At 41.6% G+C, this 16,525-nt stretch overlaps 1 protein-coding gene across 2 annotated transcripts in view; it reads left to right on the forward strand.

Annotated features, from left to right (window-relative positions):
• Positions 1-4,185: 4,185 nt before the first annotated feature.
• Positions 4,186-16,525, forward strand: part of rps19bp1 (ribosomal protein S19 binding protein 1) — a 35,639-nt gene continuing 23,299 nt past the window's right edge. For both annotated transcript variants that reach the window (XM_084319010.1, XM_084319009.1), the window contains exons 1-3: positions 4,186-4,322; positions 7,322-7,513; positions 9,133-9,230. In XM_084319010.1, coding sequence (XP_084175136.1) covers positions 4,268-4,322; positions 7,322-7,513; positions 9,133-9,230 — 345 coding nt within the window. In that variant the 5' untranslated portion in view covers positions 4,186-4,267. The remainder of the gene's footprint in view (positions 4,323-7,321; positions 7,514-9,132; positions 9,231-16,525) is intronic.

Genomic DNA, 16,525 nt, shown 5'->3' on the forward strand with positions numbered 1-16,525 from the left:
GGCTGTGTTCACTTTGTCATCAGGGGGATGTTGAGACAAAACCTCACTTCCTACTATACTGTGAGAAATACAAGGATCTAAGAGAAGTTTTCTTCTACAAAATAAACAAAATTGATCCACAGCTCATCCATCTCCCCGATAACCAAAAGCTGCTACACATATGCGGGGAGAAAAGTCAGTGCCCAGCACCAGCTGCAAAACATGCAGACGGCCGTCACACAACAAGAGAACAAGCCCTGTAAATATACGTATCTGGGTGGCCACATCTGCAAAACGACTACCCGATCGAATGACCACCCTGCAATTTAATATGTTTCTGTTGATTGTTTTACTTATCGCTAATATTATGGTATGTTTTACTGCTTAATAATATATATGCCACCGCTTGTATATTGGACCTGACCTGGCAACAAGTATGTTGATATTTCATGCCAACAAAGCCTACCCGAATTGAACTGAATTGAATTGAGAGAGAGAGAGAGAGAGAGAGAGAGAGAGAGAGAGAGAGAGAGAGAGAGAGAGAGAGAGAGAGAGAGAGAGAGAGAGAGAGAGCTATCTCTCTTGGCCGAACGCCCAGAATTAGCTATCTTTAGCAGTTTTTGTTTTGAAAACTTGAGAGTCTTATCTACAGAGGACAGAAAGGCACAGTTATGTGTATATGTGGAGAGTGTCGTGTAAAGAAATCAGGAAAAAGGGAGATGGAGAGAAAAATGTGACCAGAGGTCGAAAAACATGCAATTAAAATCGATTAGTGGCCGCTACTGTTAAAAAAGGAGTCGCCCCAGTGTAACACACCTCACCGTGTTCGTTTTAGCCGTCCTTCCCAGACCTCGTCAACACAGTCCGCTCAACTTTTCCCTCCCGCAAAAACTCTGACGGATATTTATATAACAAGCTCAACGCTTACCTTTTTTTGTCGACAACCGTCAGAATTTCTACGGGAGAGGTCCGGAGCTGGCCGTGTGAGGGGGCCCGGCAGGGCGGTCTACAGGTCAAGGGTCACCAAATGTTGTGGAAAGGTTGTTTGACACAGCAGGAGACGATATTTCCAATTGTAACAAATAGGTAATTTATTTAAGAAAAGAAGTTCGTTAACAGCAAGAGCTATGGGTCAAAGATGATCGCCACAGCTTGAACAAAAACACTCTGTCCTGGAACCCTTTGCCTGTCCCTAAATCCCCTCTCAGTCCTGCCCCCATCACAGATATGATGACGTGTCACATCATGTCAGATCTGACATGACGTACATTAAGATGATACGTAGATTTAACATTGGAGAGAGAGAGAACATGAGGAGAGATAAGCAAGATATGATATCCACACACGATATGATGTAAAACATTAAGAACATGAAGAGAGAGTGAGATATGTGTGTTTGTGTGTGTGTGTGTGTATGTGTGTGTGTGTCTGTGTGTGTGTGCGTCTGTGTACAGACGTGTGTGTATTGTATGTGTGTATTGTGACACAGGGAATGTGTGTGTGTGTCGGTGTGTATGTCTGTGCGACTGTGTGTGTCTGTGTGTGTGTGCTGTGTCTGTGTGTGTGCTGTGTATGTGTGTAAGAGAGAAAAGACACAAGATTAGAACACACGATATGATGTACTGAAATGTCCATCTGCTATCTTGAGGCTGTTTTAAGAACATCAGCCAGACTGTCGCCCTAGTGTCTTTGAGCCCTGCTAGTTGACCTATATTAAACTAGTCAAGACTAACCCCTTTCCTACCTCCACCCTCGTATACACATTTTCCCCAACAATAGTCTATCAGTGAGCTGGATGCAATCCTACCTGGAGGGGAAAGAGCAGATGGTGGAGGTAAACGGTACCCTATCCCCCCCCCCCCCTCACAGTAAGCTGTGGTGTTCCACAAGGAAGCATACTAGGTCCGCTACTGTTCCTAATTTATGCAAATGACATGTCGTCAGCTTGTGACTGCAACTTGTTCCTGTTTGCGGACGACTCATCCCTGCTGGTCTCTGACAAGAACAAGTTACAGGTTGAAAAAACCCTCAGCTCAGAACTAGGCAAAATCTGCATATGGCTCGCTGATAACAAACTATCACTACACATGGGCAAAACAGAGTCCATTCTCTTCGGTTCAAATAACAAACTCAGCAAGACCGACGGCTTCTCAGTTACAGTGGGTGACAATATTGTCACAAGGAAAGAAGATATTACCTACCTGGGTTCTATCCTAGAGGCAAATCTTTCCTGTGACAAAATGGCATCCAATGTAATAAAAAAAGTCAACCAAAGAACTCGATTCTTGTACCGGATCTCCTCACTGGTAAACAAGAATACCCTGAAGACTCTGGCAGGAGCACTCATTCAAGGGTACTACGACTATGCTTGCACCTCATGGTACCAAAGCACCTCAAAGGCGCTAAAAACAAAATTACAAACATCTCAAAACAAACTGGTCAGACTACTGCTTGACCTTACTCCTAGAACCCACCTCACCCCTGCCCACTTTGACAACCTAGGATGGCTTAGAGTAGACGACAGAGTACAGCAACTTGCAATGGGCCTGGTCTACAAGATACACTACACGACCAAGGTACCCATGTACATGTCAAAATACTTCCCAAAGGTCAGTGAATACCACGATCACAACACCAGAGGGAGCTCCACAAATCATGTTAAACCCAGATTCGGCTCAAACAAGGGACTAAACACGTTTCGCAATTATGCCACATCAATGTGGAACGCCCTACCCAAAGCTGTAAAGGAATGTGAATCACTACCCACTTTCAAAAACACTCTCAAAAAACACCTACGGGAGACTGCAATTCGAAACTGGCCCCTGTAAATGTCCTAACACAACCCCCTCCAATGTACAGTAAATTACCAAGTATGGTCTTGTCAATATTCCAATGTACAGTTTTGCTTGTACAGTGGTACAGTGTCTTCCACCCACCCATCCTACCCAACCCCCCCCCCCCCACTCCTACCCAACCCCCCCACCCAACCACCTCCAATGTACAGTCCCCCCCCCCCCCCCCCACACCTACCCAACCTCCTCCAATGTACAGTTTCTACGTCAAATGTATATACTTTTTTTTCTGGACTCTTTTCGTATCACAAACAGTACTGTATTTGCAAATCTGGTATGTCATAAATGTATAGATGTAGCAGTACTGTCTATCTGTATGTCATGTATGTCATATATGTTACGATGAATTGAAAATGGGGGACCCTGATGTAAACAAGACGAAAGTCTTTCTCTGGTCTGCATCCCCTTAACAATTGTATGTATTGAGCTGTACTGTACTGTACCCATTCTGCAATCTGTTAATAAAGTTTTCATTCATTCATTCATTCATTCATTCATTCATTCATTCATTCATTCATTCATCATAGCGCCCTCTTGTGGAATCAGTTATATACAGTTAGACAGTTAGGCAGTTACACAGTTACATACTCAGTTACTTGCAGGGGTGCAGAGCTGGGCATACGCGGTCAAACGACGTTTGGGCTTCGTCACTGAGGCAGAAGTATGCGCATCCTATTATTATGCAAAGTCTAGGTGATAAGTGCCGGCCGGCCACACAAAAATGACTCGTCGCGCCGTATACCGGCCGCCGGCACTTATCACCTAGACTTTGCATAATAATAGGATACCGACAACCAAATACAAGCCCTGTAGGTGGGGGGTTGCTTGATCTCCCGACTGGAAAGACAAGTTGTATCATCTGTTCTGTGCGCACTGCGCAACCGAGGGAACATGTATGCGCACACGCGCGTGCGCGGGAGCGCGCGTGCACGTGGCGTTTGGCCTTGGCCCATATTACGACTGCATTGATTGATTGATTGATTGAAAAGTTTATTAACAGATTGCAGAATGGGTACAGTACAGTACAGCTCAATACAATTGTTAAGGGGATGCAGACCAGAGAAAGACTTTCGTCTTGTTTACATCAGGGTCCCCCATTTTCAATTCATCATATGCACCACTGGTTAGTACTTGCAATCATATAACCTCTAACTTTAACATCACGAATTCAATGTCAAAAACAGCTACATTCCAAACGTATATACAGTACGTCCTTTATCACTCGTGTAAGAAAAATTGCACTTAATTTAATCGAGGTGCTTGGTTATTACCATTCGGAACTGTGAGCGCCCTCGGCAACGTCTTCCACCCGGTTGGTTTTAAAGGAGCACAACTCACCGGATGTTGATGGACTCACATGTTCGGGCATTTTTAGCACGCTGTGAGCATTGTCACGTTTATGTAGCCAGACAAATACTGTCTCCACTAAAAACAGAATGTCAGCGTCAATGATACGAAGAGGACTGGAATTGCTAAGCGATGGCATAAAAGGTAACAAAATGATATAGCGTTATTGGCTTCTTTGCTCGCATCTGACGTTAGAGTTCCAAGCCTAACGCTATTTGGTTATAGCTAGGTGTAGTGGTTTGATTGATTGATTGAAAACTGTATTAACAGATTGCAGCATGGGTACAGTACAGCTCAATACATACAATTGTTAAGGGGATGCAGACCAGAGAAAGACCTTCGTCTTGTTTACACCAGGGTCCCCCATTTTCAATTAATCATTGAATTCATCACCTGATTAATTGAAAATGGGGGACCCTGATGTAAACAAGACGAAAGTCTTTCTCTGGTCTGCATCCCTTTGTGTATTGAGCTGTACTGTATTGTACCCATTCTGCAATATGTTAATAAAGTTTTCAATCAATCAATAACATGACACACACGACATACAGATAGACAGTACTGTACATCTATACATTATGACATACCAGATTAGCAAATATGAAAAATTTGCCGGAAAATCTTCTACATGCATCGACCATGTGTACACTAAAATAGTGCAGAGCTATGTTCAAAAGTTATATCAGCTAATATAGGATGCACTGATCATAATATTATAGGATGCACTGATCATAATATTATAGCATTCACTAGAAAGGCAAAAATACCAAAAGCTGGACCTAAGATTATACATAAAAGATCATATAAGAATTTCAGGGAAGAGGAATTTGTCAAAGATATTGAAAACATATCATGGGATGATGTATAAAGAGGATAACCCAGAAGAAGTATATTTACGAAGAGGTTTCTCCAAGTAGCGGACAGACATGCGCCTATAGTTAAGTGTACAGTGAAAACAGTAAGGGCACCCTGGTTAGATGAAGAATTAAAAGATTGTATGGCAGAAAGAAATGCAGCAAAAAGTAAAGCATGCAGTTGTATGGATCTCTGGTTGATTGGCAGAACTACCACAAGCTGAGAAATTGTGTCACAAAGTGGAATAGAAATAAAAAGAAAAGCTATTTTCAAGCTAAGATAAATGAAGTGAAAAATGACAGTAAACAGTTATGGAAAACACTTAACACTGTACTAGGAAGGGGGTATAACAATGTACCTAGCTTTATTGAGGTTGATGGGGCATTTATAACGAAGCCTGTTGATATAGCTCGGTATTTCAATGACTTCTTGTGTAAGGTTGAAACTCTAAGGAATAATATGTGTATGTATGGGTAATGTAAAATATAATGATAACATATTAGAAAGGATTATGAAAGATAAAAAATGCTCATTTAGTCTGTGTTCTGTTGACACTAGAATGGTGGAGGAAATGTTGTCAGATATATAAAAAAAAAGAAAAAAAACGTTACGTCATTGCCGTTTTTTGTGAATGAATGAATGAAAACTTTATTTAACAGATTTCAGAATGTATACAATACAGTACGGCTCAATACACACAATTGTTAAAGGGGAACTCCACTTTTTTTGGAAATTAGCTTATTTAACATCTTCCCTGGAGTTAGACAAGAAGATGCATACCTTTTTTGTCTCTGTGCGTGCATTTTAGCTTTGGGAATAGACGCTCCGTTAGCATAGCTTAGCTTCATCACTGGAAGTGAGGCAGGACAGTAGCCTTACAGTGTATTGCAAGGTCTGACATTGACCAAACTTGATATGCATGACCTTGGTGGGCTCTAGGTCAACTCCTGAAAAGGGGGTCAATGTCAGACTTTGCAATCAAAAGTTAGGGGGCTAATAACCCTTGCCATAATTTCAGTGCGCCCCCTAACTTTTGATTGCAAGGTCTGACATTGACCCCCTTTTCAGGAGTTGACCTAGAGCCCACCAAGGTCATATATATATGTTTGGTCAATGTCAGACCTTGCAATACACTGTAAGGCACTGTAAGGCTACTGTCCTGCCTCACTTCCAGTGATGAAGCTAAGCTATGCTAACGGAGCGTCTATTCCCAAAGCTAAAATGCACGCACAGAGACAAAAAAGGTATGCATCTTCTTGTCTAACTCCAGGGAAGATGTTAAATAAGCTAATTTCCAAAAAAAGTGGAGTTCCCCTTTAAGGGGATGCAGACCAGAAAAAGATGTTTGTCTTGTTTACATCAGGGTCCCCCATTTTCAATTCATAGTGATCCACTCGTGTTCCACCCTCTGTCCAACACAATGTATTTCCACATTGACCATTTCTAAATCGTCACAGACTTTTGGGGGCACCGGCGTTAAAACAAATTAGCATTAACATTTGCATGGTGTACCTCTGTGCTTATTCATCCACAATCTATAGCTCAACATGAAAATATTCGCAATTAATCATAAAAAAAACAGTAGACAACCGGCAAAACGTTTAATTGTATTAATTTGGTCTGTAAAGTGCAATGTTTAAACATTCTGCTTTATAATGGGTTAATAATAATAATACACATTATTTGTATAGCACCTTTCATACAAGAATTGCTCAATTCTTATTTTCTGTGCTTCACAACAGAAAAAAGACGGACACAAAATGAGCACATAAAGTGCAGACATATAAAATCACAGTTTTTCACATTATGATCTAACATCCCAATAGGCCACCTTGTTTATGGTTTGATTCTATTGCAGTTTAAAAAATAGACAACAATAAAAAGAGTAAAATAGTAATGAAGCTTATTTTCCATCTACAGATCAAACAATTCAAGAATGTATGTGATGAATACTCAATTGAAGTGGTAAAATAAATTGTTTAGTTAGTTTTGGACTTGAACATACATGGCATAATGTTACCTTTACTATTCTTAGAATATCTATCGGTCTCCCAAGAGTTGCTGAATTTTTCTTAGTTGATGCAGTTCATGCACCTTGTTTGAAAGATGAATTTGCGACATATCTTTTGTTTCTCTTGTAATAATGGTATCTTTAGCCATAAGGCATTCATGCTGTTTCCATGAAGACGGCATATTGAGGACGGATGAATTGCCTGCTAGCTCATATCTCTCCCTCTGTCCCTCCTTCTCCGTCTCTCCGCTCTCTCTGGAACCTTGTGGATTGCCAGACGCCAGTAAGGGAAAGAAGAAGAAGAGCCAAGTCGACAAACGTCAGCAGACCCCTAGCAAGGGCAATGTGATGAAGCTGGTTAGCACCAAGCGACAGGGGGTCAGCAAGCAGGTGAAAAGGCTGCAGGGTCGCCTGGGCCCCGGCAAGAGCAAAGCTACCGTCAAAGACAAGAGGATCAAGTCCGCTGTGGGTCAGTATCAATAGGGTCATGCGCCCAACAGGGCTTTCCCCCAGGATCTTTAAATAAGATTGCAAGTCTCAACTAGGGGGTGGTCCAGAGGAAGGTCCCTGCCCCCTGTCCGGGAGGCAAACAAATTTGCATTAAAGAAAGCCATATGCTGTAATTTCCTGCAATTTAAAAATGTAATTTCAATAAAATGGCAAACAAGGGTAAGTTCCAAATACATTATTTAATTAAGTACAGTAAGTAAGTTTGCACAATAGCTTAACGTTGAAAACACACATGCACACAGAGGACCAAGCAATCATGTATTAGACAATGATGCGTCTGTTTCTAAGCTGGCCCCAAGCTTTCACTGCAATTTTTTTTTAAACTTCTTGGTGGCACTGGCACGATGTCGTAGTGGCGTCGCTCCCCTATACCATTGTTTAGGGAAAGCCCTGCACCATATGAATGACTCAAGTTTGTCTGCAGACAAATGTATGAGAAACATCTTGGATTCTACGGGGACATGTTTGTCTCTCTCAGGCCCTGTCCACACGAGAGTTTGGATTTAATATGACCGAAGTTTGAAAAAATAAAACTCCGTCCACACGGTGAACACAGGTGGACAACCGTGTATAACTGCGTACTCACGGGCAGAGCTGGAACCCAGCAACCGATACATTTAGTACAATGTAATACAATGCCAAAGCAGTAGGCGGCGATGTTGTTCAGACATGAAGGCCATTTCAACCAATCAGAAAAGACTGAACGCTCACTAAACTTCCTGTTGGGTCGCGATCTGCCATTAATTAACTGAAGAAGAAGAAGTAACGTTACCGATATGAAATGGATGTAAACGTTATTTAACAGATTGCAGAATGGGTACAATACAATACGGCTCAATACAAACAATTGTTAAGGGGATGCAGTCTGGACTGGGTTCCTTATAAGTTATAACAATAACTTGACAACACATGAGTTTAGTTTAGCTGCAGCTACATGTTTACTCTGAGCGTCAACAGACATCAGTCGATCACAACACTCTTCAACACAGACGATACGTTTTGAACAAAAGTTTGTTACAATCATTTTCATATAACGCTACTTGGGACAGCTCTGCTGTAAACACTGGTGTTGTTGGCTCTGCTCTAATCTCTCTACCCCGCGGTCTGCCGTGAACATGGGGAATAATTGCGACAGCTCTGCTGTAAACACTGGGAATAACCTCGGTTGCTATGCCCACACGCAACTGCAAAACCGCACAACTCCACCCTGGCCACCGGTTTCAAAAGACCGCGGTTGCAGCGTAGCAAATCCCCGGTTGTGTGTGGCCGAACAGTGCAACTGCGCACATACAATCACGGTTACATTAAACCCAGCGTTCGTGTGGACGGGGCCTCATTCATGCTGCAAGGTGGTAGGATCAGCCCTGACAATCTAGCCTAAAAATGGGAGTGGCCATTGTATTGTCACAGTGAAAGGGTTAACACTTTGGTAGAGTGGCAGTGAAAGGGCTAAGACATGCATCACAGAGGTATGGTATTAGTCCAGCAAGATGTGTCATTATAGTTTTCTGTTTGTTTTGGTTTGACTGCATTGCCATGGTTGTCACCATCCCTTCCTGGTGTCTGCATTTATCCCAGAGGAGTTCAGGAAGAAGCAGAGAAAGAGTCAGATGGACGTGAACATGAAGTACTTCCTGGGAACTGGCGACAAAGCCTCAGATTCTGACACCATGAAGGTGAGAAAGGCATCTTTCTTTTCTGTTCTCCCAGCTGTTAACACATTGGGTGCCAATCACGTGTTAATACGTTTCTTGGCCCCAACCATTGAGTGCCAAAAACGTGTTAACCCTTTAATCGCCAAGGACGCCGTAACACGTCATTCCCCGCCATGCTTAATCTGCCAATGACGCCGTAACACGTCATTGAGATCAATATTTCAAAAATCTGTGATGGCAATCATATTTCTCCCGCGGAGACTTGAGATCTACTGTCCCCTCTCAACTCTCCAACGGTTCAAGAGCGCCATCTGGTGGCCGATCGGCGGATCGCCCAAACAGCAAACCGGAAACGGAAACTGGTGCTCATCCAAATTCGGTCCGACCACTCGCTATAGCTCCCGAGACTCGAGCTCGACACAATAGATAGCGATCCGTTACCAATAACTCGATAAACAACATGATTTGGACGTATATACTATTATACAACCTGGAGATGGATAGCATATTTCAACATCCCATAATAGCAATCTTTTTGCTCATCGCCCAACGGCCCGAGGAGACTGGGGTAAGTTTCAGCGTTTATTTTTACCGTGTTCGATACAAACTGCTCTGATGATCATATCACCCACACTACATGAATCATCTAACGTTGGCCACGGAATTATAAACGACCCCCCCCCCCCCCCCCCCCCATCCGGTCAACATCAGATGATAAGTAGTAACTTCTAGAAGCACGTACATTTGAAATTTTTTATCTGGCGCCGATCGCTATCAAACTGTATTTGATCATCAATATAATGCATTTAGGGCTATAAATCACATTCTGCAGAATGCTACAGAAAACGATAAAAACATATTTATACTTTAGACCGTATTTTAGTATGAATATGTGAATGAAAAAGTAGAACGTTGCTACATCCTAAACGATAGATAATTGACGTTGAATGGGCCATAGTAATGTCAATTTAGCAATACAATTTAAAAAGTTATAGCCCTGCAAAGAAGGGGAACTTCTCCATAGACCAGTGGTTCTCAAACTTTTTACACCAAGTACCACCTGAGAACGTAGCTGGCTCTCCAAGTACCACCATATGACCGGCGTTAAAATACAGTCTATTCAGCTATGCACAGTTCACACAGGAGGCAAATGTATTCCTAATACCATTATTTATTGTTAACTTTTGTCAGACACAGCCACAATGTACAAAGGGATAGCACTAGAACTAGCAAACGCTTCCACACAACTCATACAATGCAAGGTGCATTGAGAACATAATAACTAACATTCTCACATAGCAAGTGAGAAAATTAAGAACAACTGTATTTCAGCAAATGTACTTAATTCTCTCTCTCTCACACAGCAAGCAATTGTCCGTCATTCTCTCTCACACACACACACACACACACACACACACACACACACACACAATTATTTTGTTACAAAGACTTTATTTCCTGCATTCTGGTGCAGGAATATTTGATTTTTTACCCTTTAAATGCCAGTGTTTGTGATGGGCATCACAAATTATTGTAAAAAAGAAAAAAAAACACATATTCAATAAATTTTTGAATGTTTACCCTTTAAATGCCAGTTTGTGAGATGGCATCACAAATTATTGTTAAAAAAAACACACACAAAAAGTAAAATATTTTCAATATATTAAATGCAAAGTAAATTTTTCTGGGGGGATTATTACAGGCTAGGCATGTGTCAATGATTAGCAGCAATTACAAAAAAATCTAAAAATAAATGGTTATGATCAGGGCTGAAGTTGAATTAAAGATTTATGACTGTTTAGACTGCATTACTCTCTGTCACAGTGATCTCCTGGTTGTTCCCCACTTAGATTATCTAACTATCGCGCCGCCGCAACCAGAAACACTGGCCTGGCCTGCTTCTAAGTTCAGTGGCCTGACTAAAAAAAAAAATGTTGTTGCTTTTTTGGAAATGTTTTCAAGTACCACCAGCAGTACCACCAAGTACCACTAGTGGTACACGTACCACAGTTTGAGAACCACTGCCATAGACAAATAGAGCTGGCAGAGGATGGTATAAGGATGTACAAAAGCGTGGCAGAGAAAGGGTTAATACGTTTTTGGATCGTTTGATCTTTTTACTTTGATCCCCGCTCTACACAGTTGCCCAGAGCGATCTGCATCATTTAGGCACATCCCGACCATTTTTAACTGCAGTCTGACCATCACCAGGTGGCAGTATCGTCCCATGTCTGAACTGCATGGGGCTCTGGTCTGATAGCCAGATCACTTTCAGGGTGCTTTCTCACTGTCATTCGGGTCGAATTAGCTCCGCTCCGTCCTTGGGTGCGAACTTCCCCCCTCTAGTTTGTGTACCACTGCAGTCTTGGTGCGCTCCGGGTTTTGTTTGCGTTTTGAGCGTGTAAGCTGCCGTAGCGATGATGTCACGCTCTAACGTCAACACAGGAAGAGTTTTAACACACGGTGGAAACTGGATGCTGATATAAAGAAACAAATAACCAATAAATATGAAGTTATATTTGAACCTCTGTTGTCAAGCGTCGTCAATATAACCCACCCCCTTTTCTCACGAATGGAACTGGTGTCGTGGAGTCCGCTTTGAACGTTTTCCAGGGTTACCGCTAACGCTAGTTAGCTTAGCCTATTTATTACTAGTTAGCAGCTAACATTAGCCCATCGCTCACGTCAATTATATTGCATGTCATTGATCTACCGGTCGATCACGGCCGACTGGTTGGGCACCACTGGTCTATAGAAATAAATGCATTCGAACAAGAAACCAATGTATAGTAGACATAGCAATGGCAAAAAAATTGCTAGGCCTAATGCGAGCCAGGGAAGTCTTGTGCTTGTAACGTGGCTTCATGTTTTCATGCGAGGCTCAACATGCTTGTTTGGTTGAGGTCTGAACTCGCCAAATTGCCCATAAATATCGTTTTTGTGGGTATTGTCCAGTTGTTGCGGTGTGTTTTTATCTGCCCAAAATTCAAGCAAGCATGAAAGCATTACAGTAATGACGTTGTGTGTGTCAGCAAGTTGATACAGCAAGCCTCTCCCATGTTTTGGTACAAGCTTGTACACCACGCCCCCGCTCCCACTGGCACGCACCCGGAACCACCTATTCCAGTGGTCCAGGTTTGGAGCGAATCAGCGTCCCCGGGGACGGGGGGGGGGAGCGTTCTCGGTAGGACGACCACACCCTATTTGGGTGCGATCGGGCTGTGATTCGACCCCGAATGGTTAGTGAAAAAGCCCCCTTAGTTTCTCCTCGCGAGTGGCTACTCCTTCCCCCGGGACAGGAATTCACAGTCCTCACTTCTGGATTGCGTTGCATGAGCGTATTTGACCATCGAAAAGTGTATAGACATATACACTGGTAATCGCGATGGCTATGTAATCACTTGGAATTATTTGGAATTATACTTTTGGAATACCTTCTGGCTAAGGTAAGCTACATTCTATGTCTATTTTACCTAATCTGAAACGTGTTTAACGATCACAGTTCTGTGTTTCAACGGACGAAAAGCATGCTCTGCAAACGCGATTTATAGTTTTTAGTTAAAACTACCCCCCCCCCCCCTTGATGATTTTGTGATGATACATATTATATACATATCATATACCTTTTGATATGGGAGTATTCAGGGGATCAGCCAGAACGGTTTGGGCTTATTGCACACAACGTGTTTTATCTCGCAATCTATGAAAAAATACTGTATTATCTTGGAAATTAGGGCTGGGCGATATGGCCAAAAACGTTATCGCGATAAAATTATTTTCATATAACTCGATATCGATAATTATCGTCGATATAATGTCTGTCAAGTTTAATTAACTTATTATGCCCGACGCCGATGGACGGGCTATTAATAGACTTGTTTTTCTGCTGCGAATGTCTCGAGTTGATGTCGTCATCAGTCCGCGCACGTTAGCAGTTAGCCAGAGCGAGCAGTGTATCCCATGACAATGTACTAGTAAATATCCCTAAAATACTCTGTTCCGCCCCAATACATTACAACGACGTCCACCGTATATACCACACACTACTATAACCGTGGCATCAGAATTCACGCCACATACATACTCGGCACATAAATATATAAAATAGCGCTGTGCAAGCTAATTATCCTAGCTAGCCAAACTATACCATTGCGCCGTGCAAGCTAATTATCCTAGCTACCCATGTATCCAAATGTCCTAAATATCCCTAAAATACTCTGTTCCGCCCCAATACATTGCAACGATGTCCACCGTATACCACACACTACTATAACCGTGGCATCAGAATTCACGCCACACACATACTCGGCACGTAAATATATAAAATAGCGCCGTGCAAGCTAACTATCCTAGCCAGCCTTGAGTCCTAAACCAAAACAGTAGCGCATCTGGAGCTGTGGTGCGTAAGCACGTCATCACGTAACGTTGGTTGTTGTTAGTGAGTGTGTTGAGCCGAGGCTGAGCGGAGCCAAACTTGGAAAATCGATATATCGAAACTTTGTGACCATGTTTATTTCGAGGAAATAATTTATCGCGATATTTATCGTTATCGTTTTATCGCCCAGCCCTATTGGAAATGCGCGATGTTTAGCATGTAATAAACTACAGTGTGTGGAAACAAACTATTATTCCCATGCTGGACTACAAGTAATGTTTGTCGAAATGGACCACACGTGTCTCTACAGCTCAGGGTTTCCGTTTGAAAATATTGGTGCCGGTCTCCGTGTCCTGGAAGATTTCAATCTCCCGGACAAATGGGAGAAATTCCGGTCAGAGTTTATTGAGCTCAAAAACAATTGATAGGCAGGCTATATAAAGAATGACATCCTCAAGGCATGTAGATTTATAATATTTTAACTAAAAACTAGGCTACTTTTGCGTATACATTATATTCCAAATAAAATAAGTCCCGTCGATAGACTCACGTGCTGCTGCTGACTTGAAATCAAATAGGCGAATTTCCGTCTGTGGGCAGTCAGCCAGACATTAAACAGCAGTCTGTTATAATCACGAAGAACTGAGAAATTTGGCACTACTGAGAGAGAGAGAGAGAGAGAGAGATGGCAACATTATCACGTGGGGTTCACTGAAATCTAAACGTGATTTGCCGAATCCAATGACTATCTCCGCCTCCCAACGAAGCGATACGCTAATCCAGCATCAAGCCCCCGCCCCGCCATTCTCATCAGCAAACCACAGGTCGTGCTGCAGCAGCTGTCGCACCCCAAATTAATCTCGACATCACTTCACCAATAATCGTTGTATCAGAACACAACACATATCATAATGTTCACAGCAAACTGTAGTTGATCACCAGGTATGTTTTATTAACGTAGGTTGAATAATTCATATAAGAAAAACTATAGGGAAATCTCTCTTACCTTTCTCCACTGGTTAAAAATACATTGCCAGGAATTGGTGAAACTTGCTGTGCGTGTGAACATATCCCTTGGACATGAACTGACAGTACGTTTTTATTGATATATCATTGGGATCCCCCTCTGAAATTGGTCAACACGTCACCACGCATTTTGGCCGGAGCTTAAAAAAAGTGTTGATAGAATTTGACGTTCTGAGCGCGGTGGACACCTTACATCTGTGTTTATAATGAATGAATAGTAAAACGGATTATATTGAAACATAGTGCGAGTACTCACAAGTTCACAACAACTATTCACACAATTTAAAACAGCCCATATTTATTTTGTCATACACAATGTTTGTATCTATTGGTTTATCTAATGAAGACTGTTGTGTAGAATAGAATTCTCATCCAGCAGACAGCTTTTAGAGCGTTGCCTAACTCCCTATAGCAGGGGTGTCAAACTCATTTTCACAGAGGGCCACATCAGCATTATGGTTGCCCTCAAAGGGCCAAAGACCGTATAAATGTTAATGTAATGTAAAATAAATGTAGCTACACATTTACATATTGTTAAACATGGTGTTTCTGTATTTATTACTTATTCAAGTTATACATATTGGATATTAATTTGCATAAATGTAAAAATATATGTTAGCTTATGTTATTTTAACAAATAATTTTAGTTTATCAGAACCCCATATTACTCCACCAATCAATGATCAAACCATTCAAGTAAATAACAAAGAAGAATATCATCAAATACAAGCTATGACATTAAGTTTGTTCAAAACCTTTTTGTCACAGTCAAGAGGGGCAGAACTAACAACTGTGAGCTGCAAAGAACACGTGGGACAGATGTAGCAGATGTTACAAAAACAAATGGCTGCACACAACCTTGCAGAGGCCATACATCCAACTAATGGAAGATAGTTTAATTAACTTTAATTAACAGATTGCAGAATGGGTACAGTACAGTACAGCTCAATACACACAATTGTTAAGGGGATGCAGACCAGAGAAAGACTTTCGACTTGTTTACATCAGGGTCCCCCATTTTCAATTCGTAATGAAATTGCTATTATGTGTCTGCATGAACACACAACTGTAACTGTACTCAAAAATAACAAAATAAGGGTTGTCTCAGTTCACAACTATATTGGTCAAATTTTGGGTGGGATTTGTTTGCGTCCCTACAGCTTCTTATTCAATTGAGCGAGATGCTCGGTTATGTCACACAGCCAGTTTGCATCTGACAGTTCAGACAATATTTCTTCAACCCTTTGTTACCTATTCCGCCTGGATCTTTTTTGTATTTTGGGCTGTAAAATTGTCAAAGAATGTCTGAGGAGTAAGTGCTTTTGGCTTTTTTCCTTTGTTACCTCAGATGTTCAACATACATGTATGTGTAAGAATGTGTAATAACTAAGGCTGTCAAAGTTAAAGCTTTATTAACGCATTAACCCACAATTATTTTAACACTGCTATTTTTTAACCCAATATCAATGAAAAAAAAAAAAAAATTTTTTTTTTTTTTTTTTTTTTTACCTGAGCTCTTGGGGGGCCACATCAAATGACGTGGCGGGCCGGATTTGGCCCGCGGGCCGTGAGTTTGACACCTATGCCCTATAGGAACACACATCGTTGTCATTATTAGACCTGCTTGGTTTCATAAAATATTTGTTAAGGTTAGCTTGTTTGGCCATCTCTCTCTCGCTTGTATAGCTGTTTGCCGTTATGGTGGCCAGGCAGGCTCAATACAAAAGAAAGAAAAAAAACATTCAATCCGAGCGCGCTAGACGCGCTTTATCAGAGTGAAGCAACAATGAAACAAATGTAACGATTGTTTCGTTCATCGCATAGGCTATTTAATTTTAGCCTATTTTAATACAATTCAAATTGTGCTTAGAGGGAATCATTTTCACAGGACATGATGACCGGAGAGATTTAAATA

Source organism: Notolepis coatsorum (genome assembly GCF_963971535.1).
Source record: "Notolepis coatsorum genome assembly, chromosome: 7".
In the NCBI taxonomy this organism is placed as follows: Eukaryota; Metazoa; Chordata; class Actinopteri; order Aulopiformes; family Paralepididae; genus Notolepis; species Notolepis coatsorum.